Consider the following 16,122-nt stretch of genomic DNA (forward strand, 5'->3'; position numbering starts at 1 on the left):
TATCTGTACTCTAACCAGTACTAAAGATTGACACCGTACACTTGCGGTAGTGAAAACACGCAACAATCCGACATCATACTTTTGACATATATAAATAAATTTGTAAAAAGATAATGATCATATATCTGAAAATCTATTGATGATTCTCCTTTATTGATGTTTTGTTTGTGGGCACTATTCTTGCCTTCCTCCTCTTTGTCAGAATTCTGATGATATTTTATAGCTTCTTCCAATTCTTTCATCGTGGTCGACATTATCTTTCTCACTTTTTCTATCATACAACTCACGACTTCTTGTAAATGTCTTATGATATTTGTCATCATAAAATATAATTTTTCTTTCTCATAATCCAGGTTTGAAGTAACACGAAGAACCGAGGGTTCCTCATAAATTTCTCTTGGGTGCTCTTTTTGATATTCTACCATGTTATGAAGAATCCTACACCTGATTTTTCTTGTTTTTCAAATCCTTGCTCTAGCCTTTCACGTTCCGTGTTACTTCTTTTGAAACATAATCGTATGAATCTGAAAAATCAGATATCACATATACTCAATATCAAACAATGTATTTCATTCATGTGACTGCATCACTCTGTTGTATCTTTAATTTAAAATTTGTCTCGTTTCCTATGTAAAAAAGACTCAAGGAATCCGCATTTCATCTCCAGAAACACAACCATAAAAACATGAAGAATTATGATTAGCATATTCTCTACGTTCCCAAGAATTTATTCATGCATTTAATTGATGAAGTGAACTCCCCAAGATTATTCGTCTAATTCCTTCAATCTTTTCTCGGAAAAATTTGTCTGAGAAATCTACATCTTATTTTGTGAATAATCATTATATGAATCTGAAAATTCATATATTATACATCATTCTTTCAAAGTGTTAACTGAGTCCATTCCCTTCCAATGATTCATAAACTTACTAGACTTTGCATCATCATTTCGTCATTCTTAGTGTTTTTTCCCTTTCTTGGAGGACATACCAAAATCTATTTGCAAGGAAAATTTGCGGGTGTAAGACATGTTACTGTGACAAATTTGCGATCAATCCTACTTATTCAAGCAAATGATGTTGATCCCGATTCGATTGTTAATTCTAACACCCTTGGTAAGCCACGAATTGGGAGTTATAATAAGGAATAAGATGGAATTTACACAAGAAATCCATGAACAATGTCTAATTTAATTTATATTGTTATGAATTTGAATAAAAAAAATTACAAGAATATTGGAGGAATATGTTGTAAACTACAGAAATTAAACTATTGAAAATGTGAGTAAACGAATAAAAAATTCAGAGCATTTGCATGAGTTTTGCTGTAACTTTTGTTGATGAGTTTGTCAAACTCTTTTAGCTTTTGTTTGCATTCCTCCAACCGCTTGATCCATCTTCCACGATCTCGTGGATCAACTTCTTCAGCCTGAACAATCAACATGTGCAAAAACGTAAAGTCTAAACGACCAAATATTCCAATTTAATGGGCATTAACCTTATTGGATTTTAGTTTTTATTTGGGCTGACATAATTTGACTTGTTATATAACTTTTGGGTCCAAGAGTAACAAAATAAATTGTTAATTAATGGATTAGTCGATATTTGATTTAAATTATAGAATTTAATAATAAAAATAAGAATAATAATAATAAACACCCGGGGCTGGGGTTTTAGTTTCGCCCTATATAAGCATAGAGATGCACACCTCTGGTGTGTGCATTTGTGTGTGTTTTTGAGAGCGCCACCCATCCCCCAATCGAACAAACACAATTACCTCCCGCCACCTTCTCAAAATCAACAAAACCCTAATCCACTATCGCGGAAGGCACCGGATCTCTGCGATGAACGCCGAGTCTTCTCAGCTCAATCAAGCCGAATTGGCGGCGATTTTGGGTCCGGACCCGGCGCCCTTCGAAGCATTGATAACTCACTTGATGTCCACTTTCAACGAGCAACGATCCCAGGCGGAGTCAATTTTCAATTTGCTGAAGCAGAACGATCCCAATTCTCTCGTGCTCAAGCTTTCTCACGTCGTTTCGTATTCCGTTCAACCAGAGGCTCGCGCCATGTCCACAATCCTCCTCCGCAGGCAGCTCACTCGCGACGACTCCTTTATCTGGCCGAAACTTTCGGAGTCAACCCGTGCCACCGTAAAAAATATCCTACTGGCATCAATTCAGCGTGAGGATTCCAAATCCAATATTAGAAAGCTGTGCGACACCGTTTCTGAGCTTGCTTCATCGCTCCTTCCCGATAATCAGTGGCCGGAGATTCTACCCTTTATGTTTCAATGTGTGACTTCGGATTCCCCAAAATTGCAAGAATCGTCTTTTTTGATGTTGTCTCAATTGGCTCAGTTCATTGGAGAAACGTTACTTCCCTACATAACTGATTTGCACACAGTGTTCTTGAATGTACTGAATAGTTCCCCTAACCCGGATGTGAAGATTGCTGCTTTAAGTGCGGTTATTAATTTCATTCAGTGCTTGACCAGTTCAACCGACCGGGATAGGTTCCAGGATTTGTTGCCTTCGATGATGAGGACTTTGACCGAGGCTCTGAACTCCGGGCAGGAGGCAACCGCACAGGAGGCCTTGGAGTTGCTGATAGAGTTAGCTGGGGCTGAGCCTAGATTTTTGCGAAGGCAGATTGTTGATGTAGTGGGGTCCATGCTGCAGGTAGCTGAGGCCAATAGCTTAGAGGAAGGCACTAGGCACCTGGCAATTGAGTTTGTTATTACTCTAGCCGAGGCACGGGATAGAGCACCTGGGTTGATGCGCAAGATGCCACAGTTCATCAACAGATTATTTGCTATCCTCATGAAAATGCTTTTGGAAGTAGAGGACGACCCTGCGTGGCACAGTGCAGAGGTCAAGGATGAAGATGCGGGGGAGACCGGTGATTACAGTGTAGGGCAGGAGTGCCTGGATAGATTGTCACTCGCTCTTGGTGGGAATACTATTGTTCCAGTGGTGTCTGATCAGCTTCCGGAATACTTGTCTGCTCCTGAGTGGCAGAAGCAGCATGCTGCCCTTATTGCCCTTGCCCAAATTGCAGAGGGTTGCTCAAAGGTATAAACATATTAATACTCATCCAAATTTAGTCATAGTTATGACATGTCGTGTTTGAGTAATTGTTTATTTGGTTCATGAACTTATTCTTTTATGTTCAATGAGGTTGCACTTGATCAAAATTTTCAAGACCTTTGTGCAATTGCTATGTTGTAAAGTTGTAATATGATGTTGATTGCTATTTGCCATCATGCATTTTACTTTTCAGCTCCTGAAGAATTCATTTTTCGGCTCTGTCAGTTGATGTTCATTTGCAGTTGATTGTGTGTTTCAATATCTATACTTCCAAAAGGAACATATTATGCTAAACTGATGTACACATACGTTAGTTACTTAGTTTCCATGGTATGTATGTTTTATTTAAATGTCACTGATCACAGACTCACAGCTGCTCCATCTTGTTAGTAGCTTTTGTTTTGTTGTTACTTTTTATGGGTTATGGTATGGTTGACTGTTACTTTAACGGTGAATTTATTCAATCCCTTGATAATATTTTGCAATTCTTTATGTATTTAATAGGTAAAAAATTTGAAATTCTGTTAAAAATACTGGTTTACCTAAAACATCCAGTTTGGTGGCATGTCTTCCTTCCTTGCCATTATGTCATTTATTTAGACTATACTCTTACGGAAAATGATATATTTTGTTTGTCAGTTGGCTTAATACCCACTATCTTAATGTTTCAGGTGATGATAAAAAATTTGGAGCAAGTTGTAAACATGGTTCTGAACTCCTTTCAAAATCCACATCCTCGTGTGAGATGGGCTGCTATTAATGCAATTGGGCAGCTTTCAACTGACTTGGGCCCGGATCTACAGGTTCAGTATCATCAAAGGGTGCTACCTGCACTAGTTGTAGCCATGGATGATTTCCAAAATCCTCGCGTACAGGTTTGTAAATTTTGTTGAACTATTATACCTTGAATCTGGACATGATGACTTTGATATGGTCCATTTATTTGAGTACTGGAAGAAAATTTCATTAGTCTGTTAGTTTACTGCCAGAAGAGATTTAAATTCCTATTGTTTATTCACAACATATGTTATTATGTTTCCTGGAAAATTAGAAAATGACTTCCCTAAACATTGCGATTAATTACATAATCAATGTACTGGTATCACTTCCTATTCACGCCTAAACCCTGCCATCAGCTCCCTAAACCCTGTGATTATTAAAATTTATAAATGTGAAAGACCTAATAGAAATAGAATTCTGGTGCCTCGGCCTTTATCATGGACTGCATAGTGCATATTCATCATAAGTGGCAAATCTGCAATGTTGGTAGGTTTTTATGTGGGTATTGGATTAAAAAACTTACGCCAAACTCAATAGGAGAACCACCTTGTCAAGCTGTAAGAGATCAAGGTATTATTTACAATTCCGAGTAGTTTTGTTTGGAAAAAAACTTGGGTGGTTTGGTTTCAAATTGTAGAAGAGTATGGGTATTTTGCATTGATTTCATATTTTCTTTTAGTATTTAAAACAATTATTTTAAGCCTGCTTTATACCTTATCGACTATTGTCATAATTAGTCCGGCTTTTTATTTAAAATTCTTTCACTTGTATTTTCGTTGCCTTATTTGATCTTTGAATGTCCATTTGTCTTGCATACTGCTAATGCACATTACATATAATAAATTCATAATTTTATTTGCTTCTAGATTTATCATAGTTATTTTGCATCTTATCTTGCAGGCACATTCTGCTTCTGCGGTGCTGAACTTTAGTGAGAATTGCACCCCAGAGATTCTGACGCCATACTTAGATGTGATAGTGCACAAGCTGCTACTACTTCTACAGGTTCAGTTGCAGATAAATATAGTCGCTAATCCTACATTAAATTTGTTTCCAAGTTAGCATATGATAGTTCTTTTTTTAAAAAAAATTGTTATCAATTGCAGAACCCTAAGCAAATGGTGCAGGAGGGAGCCTTGACCGCTTTGGCTTCAGTTGCTGATTCTTCTCAGGTATGCTAATGTTGTAATGTCTCTTTAAGTTAAAACTAGTCGCCTTGCATATATGCTGATCCCAGAGAATATTTACGTCGCAGGAGCACTTCCAGAAATACTATGATGCTGTTATGCCTTACCTGAAAGCTATATTAGTGAATGCAACAGACAAGTCTAACCGTATGCTTCGTGCCAAAGCAATGGAGTGCATTAGCTTAGTTGGAATGGCAGTTGGAAAGGAGAAATTCAGAGATGATGCCAAGCAGGTAAAGGACAACATATCTATGTTCTGAGTGGTGCTTCTTTGTGAACATATTTCTGACGTTACTTACCGTGATTTGTAGCCTTTATCTTTTACTTTCCTCTATGTAAATGATGTTTACTGTAAGTTTGTTGGTCAAACTCGAATTGCGGCTTTTGATCCATGTTGAGATTTACATTTGGCTAGCGGCCATTTGACTTTTTGCAGTTGTCAGCATGATATTATTTTTTTCTTTGTTATGCTAGGTCATGGAAGTGCTTTTGTCGTTGCAAGGATCGCAAATGGAGACAGATGATCCAACTACCAGTTACATGCTACAGGTAGCTATTCCTGGAAGTCGAAGAGTTCAAATGTTCTGATATGTTTGGCATATCAAATTTGACTAGTATATTTTACTCTATTGCAGGCATGGGCCAGACTTTGTAAGTGCTTGGGACAGGATTTTCTTCCTTACATGAGCGTGGTCATGCCTCCTTTGCTTCAGTCCGCGCAGCTAAAGCCTGATGTGACCATAACATCTGCTGATTCAGATGATGAAGTCGATGTATCAGATGATGAGAGGTTTCTTTTATTTGCGATATTTTTGTATTTTATACTGAAGCTTCTCTATATTTGTTACTAGGCAGATGAACATATACTTCAAGAATCAAGTTGTCTTTCTTGTCGTATAAAGAAATAATGTTAGTGTATTGATCGCCTTTATAAAATGCTTATATTTCGTTATGAACTTATTTGGCTTCTGGATCTTACACCTTATTGATCTTTGCTCTGAGTAACAGTTGTATTTTTGTATGTAATTTTAAACCACAGGTTTATGATTGTGACATTCATTCAAAACCTACTTACTGTTTGAATGGGATTTGTGTTGAAATTTTGATTAATGATAATAAATTTTATTTCAATTTAGGTTTTTGTGCTCATTTTCACTAGTGCGCCAGTACTCACTTCGCTTCCTGAGCTTCCTGTTTGGATGTAGTATTTTGATTTGCAAATAAATCATGCTTTTAGCTGCCATACATTTCACTGAATGATATTCTAGATTGCTTTAACGTTTCTCCATATCGCAGCATGGAGACTATAACACTCGGGGATAAAAAAATTGGAATCAAGACCAGTGTCCTGGAAGAGAAGGCCACGGCTTGTAATATGCTGTGCTGCTATGCGGATGAGTTGAAGGAAGGTTTCTACCCATGGGTTGATCAGGTTGGTGAAGATGGATTTGTTTTTTGCTTTATTTGTCTGATGATGGCCCCAATTTTAAGTTTTCTTTGCTAACTATGATTATAGGTGGCTCCAACATTGGTCCCCCTTTTAAAGTTTTACTTCCACGAAGAAGTCCGGAAGGCTGCTGTTTCAGGTGATATAGAATTTGGTTTTCGTAATTTCCTACTTGTAGGAAATATCTCAATTGCTAATTCTGTTCGGGTCCTTCATTTTGTATTTATAGCAATGCCTGAGCTATTGAGGTCTGCAAAATTGGCTGTGGAGAAAGGGATTGCTCAGGGGCGTAATGAGACATACGTTAAGCAGTTGTCTGACTACATAATTCCTGCTATGGTGGAAGCTTTGCATAAGGTTCTAGTTACAGTTAATTAAATGCTAGCATTTGTTGAAACTTGACTCTGATTACTACTGTCGATATCTGGATGTTGAGAAGTGTTTATTGTCTGTTCCTGCAGGAACCTGATACGGAGATATGTGCAAGTATGTTGGACTCATTAAACGAATGTCTGCAGGTGAACTTTATTCTAAAATAGAATGTTCCTTCTTTTAATATACATTCTTGTATGGAGTGCATATGGAGTTAAATTTAATTTATATTTGTTCAAATATTACACTCTTCTTCCTTCGAGCCTAGGGGTGAAATAGAGGAGAGTCAAGCTGAGTATATCCTAGTTTTCAGGCTTGAGGTCAAGCTTCAATGTTGAATGAGCCAGTCCAAGCTCGATCGAATTGAAAACACAAAAAACTATATTCAAGCTCAGCTTGAACAAACGGAACAAATGTTTGTCTCATAATTTTATCTGGCTAAGTAATTACTTGAAGTTTCGACTGTATTTGAAAAGATTGTCTTTCATAATATTCTGGATTTGTATTTTGCATAATTTTGTCAATAAATTCATTATTTGCCATATTAACTTTACTTCCAGATTTCGGGTCCGCTGCTAGATGAGAGTCAGGTTAAAAGCATTGTGGATGAGTTAAAACAGGTTATCACAGCTAGTTCTAGCAGAAAAGGAGAGAGAGCTGAGAGAACCAAATCTGAAGATTTTGATGCCGAGGAAGGAGAATTCCTTAAAGAGGAAAACGAGCAAGAGGAAGAAGTATTTGACCAAGTTAGTGGACTATAGACTAGGCATTCAGAATATAATTGCTATCATTTTTTTTCCAAGTCAATATCAGTTAAAAATAAGAAACTGAGGATTCACTAGTTGTTTATGTGTCTTTCTGGTTCAGGTTGGTGAAATCGTAGGAACTTTGATCAAAACATTTAAGACTTCTTTCTTGCCTTTCTTTGATGAACTCTCATCATACCTCATGCCAATGTGGGTAAGTTTGCCTCCTAAATCTGCTTGTCAGTATCACTTGTTTTTTCCTCTCTAATTTTAGTTACTTCCTTTTATTTTTTCTTTTGCAAAATTTTCAGGGAAAAGATAAAACAGCTGAAGAGAGACGGATTGCTATATGTATCTTTGATGATTTGGCCGAGCAATGCCGTGAAGCAGCTCTAAAGTATGTTTTTAAGCTGTAACGTTGTCCAAATTTTATTGTTATCGTGAAACTCTACGGCTCTACCACATTTCTTCTTTTTTGTGCAACCAGGTATTATGACACTTATCTTCCTTTCCTATTGGAAGCATGCAATGATGAAAGCCCAGATGTCCGACAGGTTTATTGAAACTCATTCCACGATATTTTTATCTAAAGTTATGTTGCTGTGTGATCAGCATCTAAATGCTTACTGGTATTTTCAGGCTGCTGTGTATGGGATTGGGATTTGTGCAGAATTTGGTGGTTCTGTGGTTAAACCACTTGTTGGAGGTAAGCCGAGTAGCAAAAAGGCCTGTAAAATAGATATTTAAGCTTGATATTTTGCTGATTCAACCTTGTGCATTTGCCTGCTTCAGAGGCTCTTTCAAGGCTCAATATAGTTATTAAGCATCCTAATGCCTTACAACAAGACAATGTAATGGCATACGACAATGCTGTTTCGGCTCTGGGCAAAATATGCCAATTTCATCGCGACAGCATCAATTCAGCGCAGGTTGTTTATTATGACCTTCCTGCAGAACATTTCAATTCTGATTCAATACTTCCTCTCTTTCCACACTATATCAAATTCTTACGAGTAATTACTCTTTAACACAGGTGGTTCCTGCCTGGTTGAGTTGCTTGCCGATAAAGGGTGATCTTATTGAAGCAAAAGTTGTTCACGACCAGCTTTGCTCAATGGTTGAGAGGTTGGGATTTGATATGCTCACGATCGGTGTTTTTTTTCAATCTTTTCGCTGTTAATTAAATTACTGCTAACTTTTATGTTAACATGTATATTTTTGTTCAGGTCTGATACGGACCTTTTGGGTCCCAACAATCAGTTCCTCCCAAAAATTGTTACCGTGTTTGCTGAGGTTAGTCTGTGAGCTATTCTAGTACACAGAAAATTACCAAATATGCTAGTCCATCATTTGGTACTCCAAATATGTGATGGTCATATAACTCAATTTAGTTTTCGTGGTCATATGTTGACATTAATTGTGATAGGTTTCTCTCACAACATTTGTTTTAAAGTTTGCATTTTCTCATCATTCTCCAATATCTCATCATCTGGCAAATGCTGTTTTGACACAAATCTTTCTCATTCTTAATAGACGAGATCGCACCTTCTCAACGTTCTTAAAGTTGAATCTAAATACCACTAATGAATATAGATATTATTGCTTGTATTTTTATCCGACCATAATATTAGCTGTTGAGTGCTTGTGAAAGCTTTCACCAGTAAGGAAAATTTGAAATGTTTTTGTATTTCAGGTTCTGTGTGCAGGTAAGGATCTAGCCACAGAGCAAACTGCTGGTCGAATGATTAATTTATTAAGGCAACTACAACAGACTCTTCCTCCGTCTGTTCTGGCCTCGACGTGGTCCTCCTTGCAGCCACAGCAGCAACTTACATTGCAGTCAATTTTGTCATAGTGGTGCTCATGGCCGATGATGGGGAATTCTTCGTATGAAGTCACCTGTCTGACCGATGTGTGCCAATAATTATATTTGTTTGCTTGATTCTTTGGATGAGATGCTTGCAACATTTATTTTTCGTACATACACCAACCCGTCGTTGGGTGATTATTGGAGTCTAAATGCCTTTTCATGTTTGGATGTAGATTACTTTATAGTGTACATTATTACCTGCAGTTCGTCTCATTTATGAGTTCAACAAGCTACAAGGAAAATGAGACCAGGAAATGGCCTCATGGTTGGGGCTTTTTTCATTTGCACGGTTTTGTTTGCCAATTGTGATGTTTGAGGGTTGTAAAAGAGTCTTGTCTCAGTTTTGATCCCATCATTTTGTCCTTTAGAGCACAGATTGTTATATTGCACGCATTAAATACAATTGGTATATTATTATTTTTCGGCTTTGATTATTATATTGAATATGTAGTTGGAATCTAGCCCTGGGAGGATGTAATTTTCCCCATAACGGGATTTTATATGCGCGGCCGTGGATAGGAAAGATGGTAACAGCTAACCGGAACCGTCGAATGTGTGCCGCGGGTTTAAAGCTTCAATCTCTAATTCTTTGACCAATCACTTTCACTTCAAACTTGTTTTAATAAACCCTTCCAACTACTTATTTTGATGGTCGTTACATTTTGTTAGCTTATGGAAGTTGAGATTCCTACGGGACGGCATGCGTCTATAGATTCTGTATCACACTACCTACCAATAAAGTAGCGAGTTGTTTTTCCCCCCCATTTCTCAATCCAAACTACATGGCCCATTTGTTTTCCTTTGTTTAATGTGTATCCAAATTGCAGTCTAAAGGGATGCCTAATTTTTACACTTTTTTGGGTAAAAAACACACAAGAAAATAGGAACGCCTTTTACTTTTTGGTTGCCCATGTAGACAAAAAACAGCAAAAATACTAAGCTCGCCCACCAAGGATAAAAGGTATACATCGTCTTTAACTAAAGTTTGCCTTGGTCTTTCGTTTGTCTAAGACTTGGTATTTGTTTATTAGCAATCCGTCATCATGCCTCTATCAAAAATTAAATATCTTGTATGTTGTGCATTTTCTTTACGGATACACATCATCTGACATTGACATGTTGATTCATTGTACTTACCTAATGTCTATTATGACGAATTGAGTCTTTGTAAATACACATATGTAGCTTATCATGTGACGAAACTTGTGCCATTACAATTTTTTAACATTGAAGCTTATCCACCCATATAAAGATAGGCCAAAACCAACCCTCTTTTCCCCTCTAAAATTGAAGGCAACACAAAGAACGTGTTGAGCAGCATTAAGTCATGGGATTAAGCATGCCTTGCAGAAATGCAGCACAAAGCGTAAAACAAGTACATAAATTTAAAACTACCAATGTAGTTAAATAATCAACATACTGCTCATGATTCATGACATATTCCTCCACTCAAAAGAGAAAAATCAGCCAACCATCAGCAAAAAAACAAAATTCAATTCCCCCCCACCCCCCCATCCCCCACTTATATAAACACCCCTCGTCTCCATTTGTATTTTATTCAAGACCCTTTGCTCTAAAACAGAGTAATATCATGGAATTTCAGTTTCAGAACACTGTTAACAACAGACATAGCTCATCTAGATCAAGAAATGTTCAAGGCACCAGTGGAAACAAGTTCGTTGGTGTGAGACAAAGGCCTTCTGGAAAATGGGTAGCCGAAATCAAGAACACGACTCAGAAGATTAGAATGTGGCTTGGCACGTTCGATACGGCTGAAGAGGCTGCTCGGGCCTATGATGAAGCAGCGTATCTCCTTCGTGGATCAAACACGCGTACCAATTTTTTGACCAACATCCCTTGTAACCCGGCTCTCTCAATGAAAATCCGAAACCTTGTCAACCAAAAAAGAAGCCAGAACAAGGCCAAACCTGCTGGTCTTCCCTCTTCAAGTAACATAGCCATAGGGAAATGCAAAAAACAAGAAACTATTGTATCCAATGTTTCAGCTAGTACTTGTGCCAAAAATGGTGTTACTACCTCGAATCCCACCGCATTTGAGGACGCGTATAAGCCAGACTTGAGCTGCTTTTTACCTCAAGATTTCAGTACGTGTAATAGAGATCATTCAACTTTTGTCATGGATTTCGACAAGTTCATTCTTGAACAAGAATGTTCTGATCTTCCGGGAAGAGTTGGCGAGGTGATGAATGATGCACAGTTCCAAGATTTCGAATGGATGAAAGTCGAACAACATATATCGGCATCTCTGTGTGCAGTGAACGGGATCAGTGAATACTGGGAAAATTCCAATAATAATCTTGAGATGCTATCTGGATATAAATTCTAATGTAAAAAATGCAAGTTCAAAGGTAGAGATGTAGCTTGAATATATATAAATTTTGAAAGTTGATGTGAGTCAATATAATGGTTGATATTTGTTAAAGTTACTCTCTGTTCTTTTGTTTGAATTACTTGTTGCGAAAACACATCAATCAAAGGCGGATTTCTTCAAGGGAAACTAGAAATGATCTTGAACCTTTCGTCGGATGCAGTTCTCTGGAATTTTACGAATAACATTTAAGACAAAACAAAGGATACTCGTTATATTCTTCTTGGTTTATATGTTTGGATCAGGACATACGAGGATGATTTAATGTAAACAATAGGAAATAGCTAATTAGACGTGGGTCAATTTTAATATTTTCTTGTGATTAACTATCGACACATTGTCTTAATGTATTATTATTATGAATCAGAAAATACATCTGTCATCAGATTATATATATGAGCAAAAATAACTGCTAATTAACGACCAAACAACAATTTCTATACACCATACAATAAACTTCCGCAGTATTTGCAATAATTTATTTTGAATGTTTCCAAACTTCTAGCCAATGAATGTTTGGAAATGATATTTATAAACACTTAAAATAAACTATTACAAATATTATCTTGGTTTGTAAATGTTTTTAATAGCTAGCCATCTTGGACATGACAACTGGCGAACATTTTTTTTTTAAACTTTTGTTGCATCTTGTGTGCGAGAAATAGTACTCTAGTAAGAAGTTGAGAGAAGGCATTTGGATGCTGAGATCATCGATGTTCCAGTTACTAGTGTGGTGGAAGTGAATTGAGAAACTTGTCATGTGAAAGAGGCTCCCAGCAATCTTGATTCCGACAAAGATAATGCAGAGCCGGAGACCGTGAAGGAAGTGTTGGTTGAGAGTAATGTGAAGCATGGGATCGTGGAATGGAAAAAGATGGAGGGCGAGGGGGACGCTAGTAGAAGAAAAGGATAGATTTTGGTGGATTCTGGTGAGGAAGAGATATTGGGTGAATCGAAGGAGGAATGGGAGGGTGGGAGTTCTGTTGAAGAACAAGATAAGACAATGGATGTTGAGAGAAATGAGGAGGATACGAGGAAACTCAGTTGTATGACTGAAAAAAGATGCAATTGCAGATGCTTAATGCTTTGACAAACAAGGTGAATTTGTTGGAAAAGCACATGTATGGGACAAGTTAAGGAACATAAAGAAGAAGAACAAGTATGCTCCTACTTTTATAGATTATTAGACATAAAGAAATGATATGTGATCAAAATGGAAAGGTGCTTATATGCGGTTTTGGCAATATCTCCCAGCAGCACTTCCAATTTCCAAAAAAAAAAAAATTGATTTTCTTGCACACATAGAGTCCATTCAAACTTTATTTTTATCTGGAAGTGTTATCTTTCCATTAGAAGAACGAACTTTATTACACTTCTCTAGGTAACTTATGATTTTTATTTTTTGATTAAGAAGAGGTAACTCTCAACTAGAAGAACAATTTCATTAGATTGTCTTAGGTAGCTTTTCCATTATTTTTCTTCTTTTATGGAACAAAATATTTTTGTTTGTGTTTTTTTCCCTTTTTGCTCAATATTTTCAAGTCATTTTTCACATATGATAAGGTCATGAAGTATACGAAAATCCATCAACTACATTGTGACTTATATAGGGCACATTTCAAGGCCAAGTGTGTCTATTGAAATAGAACTGAGAAATTGAAAGCACATTAGGAAATAACCATCACAATATAAATATTTAACAATATATGATGAATGATTTAATGCAATATGTCTAACATCCTATAGATCCATATCATTTGGGTGTTGTCTTGGATTTTGCAGCATCGAAGAAAACACCAGTGAGTGATTATCATGCGCACAAACTGATATACTTCCAAAGATTGAAAAATATCTCGAAATCTAATATTTTTTTGAAAATATTTGTCAGTTGGTTATCGGTTTCAACAAATTCCATTCAAATAATTCCTTTCTCAACCAAATCGAATAAAGTAGTGTCTAATGTCAACGGGTTTTGAGCGAGAGTGTTGTATTGGATTTTTTTAAATGTCAATTGTACTTGAGTTGTCACAGTAAAAAAATCAAGGTTTCAATGTGGAAACCAGATTCCTCTACTACTTGGTTCATCCACAAGATCTGTGAACAACAGCAACCAGCTTCCACATATTCAGATTTAGCAGTTGAAATAAATATACATTTTTGCTTCATGTTGTACCATGATACCAAGTTATTGCCTAGGTAAAAGCATTCATCTTTGGTACTTTTCCTATCATCTAAATATCTAACCCCAATCAGCATCATTAAACTCAACTAAATATCTAGCACATAGACAGACACTAAACATGATCTTAGGATTAGCTTAATATCTAGCACATAGACAGACACTAAACATGATATCAGGACAACTCATGGTTAAATAAAGAATAATGCCAATGATACTATTGTACATGATATTGTCAACACTTTAGGCGACATCGTCCTTACACAACCTTTCACTCGATCTCATTGGGGGTTTTCATGTGCTTAACATGTTCACTAGAGAATTTCTTTACCAGATTCTTTGCATATTTGCTTTGAAACAGAAAAATTCTATCATGAAATTGTTTAATTTAAAGCACAATAAAGAAACTCAATTCTCCAACTATACTCATGATTTCAAACGTGGACGACAAGCATTCAACAAAATCATCAACATGCTTCTGAAAAGACCCACAAAAGATTATATCATCCACTTAAATTTGACATATGAGTATATCAACCTTCAACTTTTGAATAAAAAGAATTTTATCAACCTCACCTCGTTTGAAGATTATGTTAAATAGATATTCAGTCAGCATACCATACCATGCATGTGGAGCCTGCTTCAGTCCATATAATGTCTTATTTAGCTTGTAGACATGGTCCAAGTGGTGTGAATCTTCAAATCTTTTTGGTTGACTCACATAAGCTTCATCATTCAAAATGATTCAAAAATGCACTTTTCACATCCATTTGATAAATTTTAATCCCCATATGGCATGCAATGGCAAGCAACAATCAGACTGACTCAATGCAGACTAGAGGAGCGAAGGCTTAATCAAATCAACCATCTCAAGCTACATATACCCTTGAGCAACCAACCGAGCTTTATTTCTAACAACATTTTCCCGACTCATTAGTTTTGTTACTAAAAATTCTTTAGTTCCAAACACATTATCATTTTTAGGTCTTGGAACTAGATCTCACCCATTATTGAAGACAGATTTTTCAAGTTCGTCGTGCATAACATTTATCCAAAATTCATCTTTTATGACTTCATTAATATTCTTTGTTTCAATGTGTGAGACAATGCATGAATATCTTACCAGATAGTATATCGAAATCATGTATATTAACTAAATTATCTTTCGGAAGTCAAATTTCTCCTTCTGTTGAGTTTGCATGTCTCTGTGTATAGCTTCTATGATTTGTGATGAGGGATGATCTTTTTGAAATTTTTTGGGAATATCCTTCTTAACACTGTTCACACCCTCATCATTATGCAGCGTTTAATTGCTTTGTATATCATCCTCGGATCTGCCATTTTTAGTGGAGGTGTTGTCTCGGGTGTAACAACATCGGGCACAACATCTGTCTTGACAAGTGGCTCGGATGTTTCTAGTAAACCATCTACATCATCCTCGATTGTCTTTCCTATCAGATCTGCAAGACCATCAGACACAACATTAATTGATTTCATAGTCAGTCATCCTAGTTCTTAGATTAAACATTCAATATGCATGACTATTAGTTGAGTATCCAAAGAACAAAAATTTATCGCTCTCAGTATCAAACTTGGCTAGGTTATCTCTGTCATTTATTACATAGCATATACAACCAAAAACATGAAAATATTTTATGTGGAGCCTCTTTCCATGATGATCTCATAGGATGTCATCATTGCATCATTCATTAAATATACGTGATTGGAATTATGATATGATGCGTTTAAGGCTTCAGCCCAAAAGCGTTTTGAAATATTTTTCGAACTCAACATGAGCCGAACCATCTCTTGCAAAGTTTGGTTCTTTTGTTCGGCTATGTCGTTCTGTTGAGGGGTCTTTGGTGAAGATAAATCGCGTGTTATATCTTTTTTTCATACAAAGATGTAAAATGTGAGTTCTCATTTCTTACCATGGTCAGTTTTGATCTTACCAACCATCAAATTGTGCAGATTAGTAATCCAAGCAAGTAATTTTCTAAATGCATCAACACGAGTTTTCGTACCTTTCTGCCATGCTTCACACACATGGTATTCTAGAGGCTA

General features: G+C 36.6%; 2 protein-coding genes across 2 annotated transcripts; both read left to right on the forward strand.

Moving 5' to 3' along the window:
• The first annotated feature begins 1,710 nt into the window (after positions 1–1,710).
• On the forward strand, positions 1,711–9,907 carry LOC140823134 (uncharacterized). Its single transcript, XM_073184312.1, has 20 exons — positions 1,711–3,073; positions 3,760–3,963; positions 4,769–4,873; positions 4,975–5,040; positions 5,124–5,288; positions 5,530–5,604; positions 5,691–5,845; positions 6,352–6,487; positions 6,572–6,641; positions 6,732–6,859; positions 6,964–7,020; positions 7,435–7,620; positions 7,742–7,834; positions 7,932–8,017; positions 8,108–8,174; positions 8,260–8,326; positions 8,413–8,549; positions 8,654–8,745; positions 8,847–8,913; positions 9,314–9,907. The coding sequence occupies exons 1-20, from the start codon at positions 1,844–1,846 to the stop codon at positions 9,473–9,475; spliced, it is 3,348 nt and encodes a 1,115-aa protein (XP_073040413.1). The 5' UTR covers positions 1,711–1,843; the 3' UTR covers positions 9,476–9,907.
• Positions 9,908–11,000: 1,093 nt separating this feature from the next.
• Positions 11,001–11,852, forward strand: LOC140824688 (ethylene-responsive transcription factor ERN1-like). Its single transcript, XM_073186235.1, has one exon. The coding sequence runs from the start codon at positions 11,082–11,084 to the stop codon at positions 11,835–11,837; it is 756 nt and encodes a 251-aa protein (XP_073042336.1). The 5' UTR covers positions 11,001–11,081; the 3' UTR covers positions 11,838–11,852.
• Positions 11,853–16,122: the final 4,270 nt, after the last annotated feature.

The sequence above is a fragment of the Primulina eburnea genome, chromosome 2 (genome assembly GCF_022965805.1).
Source record: "Primulina eburnea isolate SZY01 chromosome 2, ASM2296580v1, whole genome shotgun sequence".
Lineage (NCBI taxonomy): Eukaryota > Viridiplantae > Streptophyta > Magnoliopsida > Lamiales > Gesneriaceae > Primulina > Primulina eburnea.

Bases quoted from the DNA above. Each gene is read 5' to 3' on its own strand.
- LOC140823134 (XM_073184312.1), top strand. From the start codon at position 1,844: ATGAACGCCGAGTCTTCTCAGCTCAATCAAGCCGAATTGGCGGCGATT. The intron at 3,074-3,759 runs GTATAAACATAT...TTAATGTTTCAG, and splicing joins TTGCAGAGGGTTGCTCAAAG to GTGATGATAAAAAATTTGGA. The intron at 7,621-7,741 runs GTTAGTGGACTA...TTTCTGGTTCAG, and splicing joins AGGAAGAAGTATTTGACCAA to GTTGGTGAAATCGTAGGAAC.
- LOC140824688 (XM_073186235.1), top strand. From the start codon at position 11,082: ATGGAATTTCAGTTTCAGAACACTGTTAACAACAGACATAGCTCATCT.